This window comes from Poecilia formosa, unplaced genomic scaffold (genome assembly GCF_000485575.1).
Source record: "Poecilia formosa unplaced genomic scaffold, Poecilia_formosa-5.1.2 Scaffold953, whole genome shotgun sequence".
Classification (NCBI taxonomy): Eukaryota; Metazoa; Chordata; class Actinopteri; order Cyprinodontiformes; family Poeciliidae; genus Poecilia; species Poecilia formosa.
Window position 1 is genome coordinate 59,405 of NW_006800892.1, and position 8,013 is coordinate 67,417.

At 35.1% G+C, this 8,013-nt stretch overlaps 1 protein-coding gene across 5 annotated transcripts in view; it reads left to right on the plus strand.

Annotated features, from left to right (window-relative positions):
- Positions 1–8,013, plus strand: part of LOC103132194 (uncharacterized) — a 35,486-nt gene that overhangs the window by 26,212 nt on the left and 1,261 nt on the right. Inside the window, exon 4 of one of the 5 annotated variants that reach the window (XM_016667213.1) lies at positions 2,124–2,154. The exons of the other annotated variants lie outside the window; for them this stretch is intronic. Within the exon in view, the coding sequence (XP_016522699.1) occupies positions 2,124–2,136 (13 nt within the window). The 3' untranslated portion in view covers positions 2,137–2,154. Of the gene's footprint in view, positions 1–2,123; positions 2,155–8,013 lie in introns of those variants that run through there. 5 annotated transcript variants of the gene reach the window in all.

Here is an 8,013-nt window from a genome sequence, read left to right on the forward strand (position 1 = left end):
TACTGGAGCGCCACCTGGTGGTGGAGTTAGGAACTGTGAGCTCATAGAGCTGAAGGTCTGAGTGACGGACTGACTGGATCAGTTCAGATTCATTTGTTCTGGTTTTATTCTTTGTCCATCATTAAGATTCACTGTTAAGTTTATTTAATTTACAATAAATCGGTTTGTTTTGTTGTTTATATAACATGTTTGAAAAAAACAAAAAGTAAAACCCAAATTAAGGCTAAATGAGTTTATAGGAAGTGATGAAGAGGAGCTGCTGCTTCAAAACCACCAGAAATGTTAAATATCTGATGATTGATCAGCTGATCAGTTTTTTTCTAGAATTTTTGCTACTTTATAAAACTTCTGTTATTTAAATGATTAATTTTGCTGTTTTGATCATTTTTAAGCATCATCACAGAAGTTTAATAATAATAATATCAGTTTTTATAATCCAACAGACTATCAGCTCATATCATGACCACCTGTGTTTCAAGATTAAAACACTAATTACTCATTTATTTATATTTCTGTCATTTTCTCCAATATTAGAACAAATATCAGCAAATATTTATATATTTTTAATTCTTAATCTCTTTTAACATTTTTTTTCAACATTAGAAACTAAAATATTTTCCAGCTGCTCTGAGATTTCTACAGACTGTTTGTAGAAATTTAAAACTAGACAAGTTCACACAGACGGATGTTTACAATCAGTTTATTGATTTACTGACATCAAAGTTACAGAAAAACATGAAGGAAATATTTTCAGTCTGGGAATGTTTCTTTGAATTTGTCATAAAGATCAGAAATCTAAACTGATTTATGATCTTTATGGAAAAATATGAATAAAATGAAGAATTTGGACCCATTCAATGTTTTTTTTTTTACCCAAACAGTTTATGCTAATCTATACAAACTGTCACATGAGAATAAATTACAGAAAGAAAATGTTTCAATCAGTATGAGAGCAAAGTTTCTCAAACTGCAACTTGGTTACATCGACTTTTATAAACATTTAAGCATTTATAAACTTTAATATTAATATTTCATGTTCATCTTTAAAATGTATTAAATTTATAAAAATTGCCACTTGAAACTAGTGAAATATTGACTTTATAACTTTAGAACAATGAAAGGCTTCATGGTGTTTTGTTGTGTTTTTCTTATTTTTTTTCTGAACCACAAAATCAACATTATTAACCATCAGAGCTGCTGCTGTCACTCCCAGAGTGATGAAGATGAGGATGATTCTCCTCTGAGTCTTTCTACAGGAATGATTCTTCTACTTTTAAACATCTCATTATTTCATATATTAATTTTTTTAGTCCAGATTCTAAAGTTTTAATCTCACTTCCGCAGATTAATGGATGTTTTCATATTAAGGAGAGTTTAAACCAGCTTCCAGTATTTCTCATCTCTCTATAATCTAGTCAAATTTCTCCATAACTTCTATTAATCTCTGACTTTTAAAACTAGTTCTAATGTCATTCAGCTTCTTCATCATCATCTCTCTTCTTCTTCTTCTTCTTTCATGCTGACCTTCCAACATCAACTCAATTTTAGAGGAATCTCTGTTTCTAGAGGAAAGCTACTGAGAGCCTTGACCTCACAGCGCCCCCTGGTGGAGAACTAAAGGATTTAACAGAGACAGTCTGTCCACACAAACAGTTTGACTTTGTATCGGTTCAAGTTCACTTTTTAATCCTTTTAGTCCTGAACTTTTCCCACTGGAGACGACATTTCTGTCTTCATGTGACGTTAATCAGAACTGGGTGGAGAATAAATTCCTCTCATGAAATAGAAAACTAATGAGTCACAAAGCAAGATTGTAACTTTGTGTTTAAAGTTGGTGGCGCGCCGATGCACCCACAGTTACTGGAAGGCCTTTTCTTTCTCTGTGCCAAGAATGAGGCCAGAACTTAAGCAGGTTTATTCAATAAATGATGTCCTGATGAAGATGGTCAGATTAATAGTGTCTTTATAGCAAAAATATAAATATGTTAAAACATGCACAGTCTAATTAATCTAATTGATCACTTGGTGAAGGAATTACTAACACAGGAACTTTTCAGTCATATTCTGATTCATTAAATGAGTCTCTGTTTGCTGAACAGCTGAAAACATTTTCACAATTCAGTAACATTGTTTTAAGAAGAATTATCACGTTGTTGCCATAGCTGCTCAAAAACATCAACAACATGAGATTCTGTAACAATCAAAATGCTATTAAGCATTTAAAAAAACAGAATAAATAACTTCTGTGTAAAACAAATGAATCCTTATCAGTGCAAACTTTATATTTTCGATTATTTCATCCTGACTCCACAGCTGACCCTCAATTGGCAGCATAAATTTGTGCTCTGCTTAATAACACATAGACGTGTCTTTAATATAGCAAATATTAAGGATGCAAAATTATACAATAAGACAGATTTTATTTCACTTAATTTATTTTTTTCTGCCTCTCCTATGTTTCTGCAGCTGCCCCTGCATAACCTGAACTAATGTCAGTGATGCTGGTATAACTCATATGAATTGAAGAATATAATCATATTTCTCTCATCTTCTATGTGTAACAGCAGGACACAAATTTATGCCAACTCAGGGTCAGCTGTGCAGTCAGAATCACATCATTGAAAAGTTCATAGTTAACACTGACATGGATTAATTTGGTTCACACAGAAGGTATTTATCCTGTTTTTGAGATTAATAACACTTTGATTGTTACATGATGTTTTTGAACAGCTTTGATATGATAATTTTTCACAAAAAATGTTACTGAATTTTTCAACTGTAGGGAAGCATTGATCCAATATACAGACTTATTCCATAAATTTGTGAGGATTCGGTTTTTTCTGTGTTTATTTAGGATTCTGTGTTCAGTTTTGTTCTGTCTGCCCCTCGATTGATCCCAGCTGTCCCTCGTTTCCCCAGATTATCCTCCTTGTGGGTTTAATCCCACCTGTGGTCCTTGTTGGGTCCTTGTCTCAGCTGTTGTTTGTTTGCTGCTGCTGCCTGGACAGTACATTGTGTGATTCTTCATTAAAACCATCATCATTTGCTCACTTCAATTTCTCTCCACTTCTACTGAGAGTCACTCAGTGTTGGTGGAGTTTGGGAACAGAAAAGGTTCCCATCAAAAGTTGTATGAACACCTGCACAGCTTCCTAGTGAAGTAAAGAGAATAGTGAGAAATGCGCATGTATTTGTGTGTGTGTGGTGAAATATGGTTCATAGCTGCAAGGAAAAATATAGAAATGGATTTTTTTTATCTTTTCACCCTTCAACTTGACTGCAGAGTCAAATTGACCCAAACAGTTTCTATGTAATACCATCGGTTGGTGCAAATGTGTAAAATGAACCATTTCCAGTTTATGTGTAGTGCACTTATTAAGACAAATAGAAAAGGTTTAATGCAGAAAAAATACTTCCAACTATTTAAAAAAATGTTAAACTTTAAAACGGGTCAATGTGACCCGCAACATAACAGGAGGTTTAAATTAAACTACATGAAAACACCAAACAGAACATCCTGTCCGTTGCAGATTTGTATCTTTGAAATTTCATTTTGTGATCATTAAGTGATCGCCTGAAAGTATTGGTGGTTGATTAGCTCATGTATACTACATGAAATGTGTGTTAATTTTATAAACCTGCTGTCTAATGTAGTAATGCACCTGGTCAGTAATGTTCAAATGGGAGCTCTGTGTGGGAGCAGGAACCAGAGGATAAAACTCGGTTCTTGGAGAAGAAACCATTTCTGCGTGAAATAGCACATCCATTGTTTTAATCTTGGAAAAATAGAGTAAGGGGGTTTGGGAGGACGGGTTAGACAACGGATGCATTCATTTCAGTGGAATTGTTTCCGTATGATGTCATTTCTCTAGAAATCTCCCCGTCGCCTACATGCAGCAGCAGATCGACACCATGTGCTGATGGGACGTAGGATGAGTCCCGCTTTGCTATAACAGTAACTGAGCTAAAATCAGCCCAGAAAGTTTTTTCTCCTTTTCTCCTTCTGTCCGCTCGGAGCTCCCACAAGATGCGGCTTCGTATCTTTAAGGTAATTAATGTTTCCTTTGTGGCTTTGCTATCTGAACACCATGTTGAGATGTTTTTATGCATTTTACTGTTTGGATAAATGCAGGTTGAATGTGAAGTTGAACAGTGATTGTTGCCTTTGTGGTTTCACTTTTACACCTGACCTTAACGGACCTGCAGAGACCAGATAATAACGAGCAACAAGCAGAAAAATCTCGATTCTGAGCAGGACGTGCCAATCCTTCAGAAAGTTACGCCTAAAACAAACATTTGATCCTTTTAGGATTTATGGATTAATATAAACCAATCAAGAGTTTGAATTACTTATGGATTTACACTTCTTAACTTCAGAGATTCAGGTTTCACACAGTCCCATTGGGAACTCTGTTATTCTTAATTTGCAATTAATTTTAAAGTCTGTAATGTTATGTGTTATCTGTGGCTCTTGTCTGTTTACTGTATGGTTTTACTAATAATCCAGATTATTTTCAATGTGATAAATGACTTTAAAGCTGTAGATCTGCTCAGATACTTAAGTATTTTTGAATCATCACTCAAGACCTTGATAATTATTCCACTTTTTTGCTGACTTTATCTATTTTATTTATGTATTAACTTGTTTTGATCCATTATGCATCTTTTATTTTGAACTCTAAACCTTTTTGACGGCCGTGCTCATTGTTTTAATGATTCTCTTGGACCTTCTGGTACCAGAGAACTTTCTGCACAGCTGCTGTGCAAAAAGTTACCGCTCCTTCCTCATGATGCGTTCAGGTAACCTCGGAAGGTTAACTCTAAGCCAATCAAAACGGGTCAGAGTATGATAAAAATAAAAGATAAAAATAAAACCTCTGTTATAAAGTCAGGTGTATTTTACAGGCCATGTTATTTAAAAAAAATCTGGTTGTTTCTCATCTGACTCTCAAATCCTGACAGATGTTTAAAGGTGAACGACAGAGGAAGAGATTTGAACACCCTGCTCTGATTAACCTGTTAATTGTTCAGACATTGTGAGAGGATTAATCTCTGAGCGATTTAATGAGAAACATGCAGACAGAACTTATTACTGCAGGTTTTAATAACATGGCAGGTAAAATATATCTGACTTCACAAATTAGCTTTTATATTATCTTTTGGCTGTTATTTTTTATTAAATTTGATTAAATTCATGACGAAAGGAAGTCATGATACCTTCAATAAACTCATACTCGGTGAGCGTTGCGTCCTCCGCTGTGTCTGGTTGAAATGTTCCCAGAAGTCAGACAAACATCCAGCAGCTTAATGGACCTCATGGTTTTATTTATGGTTGTTTCCACCGATCCAGCGGATCAGGTGAGTCTAAAACAAAAACAATATCACCTTATTTACCAGAGATGTATTTATTGAATTTAGGATAACAAAGTGACATTCTGGGTTCTGACATACAGCTGAACCAGAATCAATGATGGAAACAGATTTTATATCAGTTATTGGGACGATCTGCATGCTGAGAGTTTTAAGGAGAGATTCTGCTCCCAGATTGAGAATCTGCTGTAAAAGCTGCTGAAATAGGAAAGACGTTTTGTTGGAGTATTTCAGTTTGAGTAATTATCAAAAATAAAACAGGAGCTGCAACTTGCTGCTGGTGATTTGGGATCGTCGGTAAAAGACTTAATGAAAACTCGTAGACAGGAGAGGCTCAACTTTTGCACAAGACTCCAAATGACGCACCGGAATATTATGATTGATCAATTTTATATTTTAATGTGAAATACTAGTAGGCTACAAAACGATTTACCAAAACCTCTCATTAATGTGTTCGCCCCCGGCGATGAAGTTGGTTTCAAGGTGGATGTTGGATTTTCTCGCTGCGCGGTCAGGCGGCGTTTATCTGAAGGTTGATCCGATTTATGACCTCTAATGTCGGCCAGCTGCTCTCCAGCTCCCTCCTCTGGTTCACTTAGGAACCGACAACACATTTCCAAACCAAACTCTCCTGAGAAGCAGATGTACATAGAAAGTGGTAATTCATGCTATTACATGAGAAACGCTATTATCTATTGAATTTTTAAGTCATATTCAATATTTAAATCATTTTAATATTACAACTTTTTTCTTCAATAGCTTCCAAGTCATGTGACCCATTTGCTCAAAATCAGGGTGAAATTGTTCTGCTGTATTGGAGACACACTCAGTTTTATTCCATTTCATTCCTCTTCTTATATTTTAATGCAATTTTGATTATCATAATTTAGTATTTTTCCTCATAGCATTCAGGTCATGTGACCCAGTGACGACAAATCAGGCTGAAATTATTCTACTGGAGAGATGAGGCGCTCCCATTTTTTAGATTTTAGATCTTTTTACATTTTATGTATTTTCATATTTAAAAGAATTTGATTGGTTTTTAACATGTGATGTGACCCACTGACGAGGAATAAAAAGGGTTAAATGGAATAAGAATGAGTGAATAATTTCACATTGATTTTGAGTCAGTTGGTCACATGACCAATAAGCTGTTGAGCTGCAGGCCGTTTCCAGCAGGTCATGTTCAAGTCAACAGAGCTTCACCGTCAGAGGGAAGAAAAAACACAACAAGCAAAGAAGAAAGACTCTAAATACACAAACCAAGAAGGAAATGAACAGGAAATTATCAAAATGTGAATATAAATGAAAACCAAAGTTTTCACTAATGGCTAAAGAGACACAAAATAAGTAAAAGAATCCAAAGTATGAACTATTAGAACTGAAGAAATGATCCAAACTGAAAACAATAATTTAATCTCAGCCGATCAGATCAATATGTTTTATTTTCTTTTTCATAAAAATAAAACTAAATAAGTTTCTGTTTCAGGTTATAGAAATAATTCAACAAAAACCTGAGTTAAAATAAAATGATTACTGCTGTATAAGACATGAGTGTTTATTAACACAAATGAGACACAGATAAAATCAGGTTTACTTTTTTTTATTTTTGTTACACTTCAGAATCTGAAACTTTCTGCACTTTGATGAGTCAAAGTGCAGAAACAATGTTTTCATAAACTTCCCAGTATAAATATTAACTAATGGTAGAAATATCTTCCACTTGTCCAGTTTTGCTTCTGAACGTCTCAGTCCCAAAAACTATTCATAGAAACTGAAAGCAACTGGTTGTTATGAGAGGATTGATTTCATCTCATGGTTTATAACATTAATCATCTTAGAGAGAAAGAAGCTCAGCTGATCTGATGCTGATTGATCACTGAAACTTTAACTAATAAAGTCTCTATTCAAACAACATGGTAAGAATTTAACACATTGCAGTTTATTATATTTTATTATATATTAAATTTCTGCTTTACTTATTGTCAGAAAAGCTGTAGTTCTGTTAGATGTCCAGCAGATGGAGACATTTCCTGATTTCTCCAGCTTCAGATTTTGGTGACAAACAGCTGAAATCATGACTGAAGTCCTTCAGTCACTGAAGCAGAGAAACTCTGAGAGGATCATCAGATCACCTGATCTCTGTCAGAGGATGAAACCTGGAGGAAAACTCTGATCCAACATGAAACAGTGAGAAATGTTTGGTTTGTAGCAGAAAGACGATCAGATTGTTGCTGGAGAGAGAAAAGAGTTTGGTGCAGATTAACTGATCTCATGGGGAAAACAGTGAGATTGTCTGGGTTATTTTAGAATGTGAAGAAGAAAATTCAGAAAATTAGTCAGTGGATTAATTTCTGAAGAACGATGAAGTTTAATGTCTTGAAGTTTGTCAGTGAAAACACTAATTGATAATTTCCCAATTTGTTGAGTCCAAATGTTCCTCATATTGACTGATGTTGTTCCTGATGTCCTGCTGCCTCTCCTCCTCCTCCTCCTCCTCCTCCTCCTCCTCTTCCTCTCTCAGGATGAAGATGATCTCCCTGCTGCTCCTCATCCTCAGCTCATGTCTCTGTGGTCAGTCTCCATCTTGTCTTTGTGACAGAAAGCTCTCTAGATGGAGCTGAAAGACTCCCATGTTCCAGT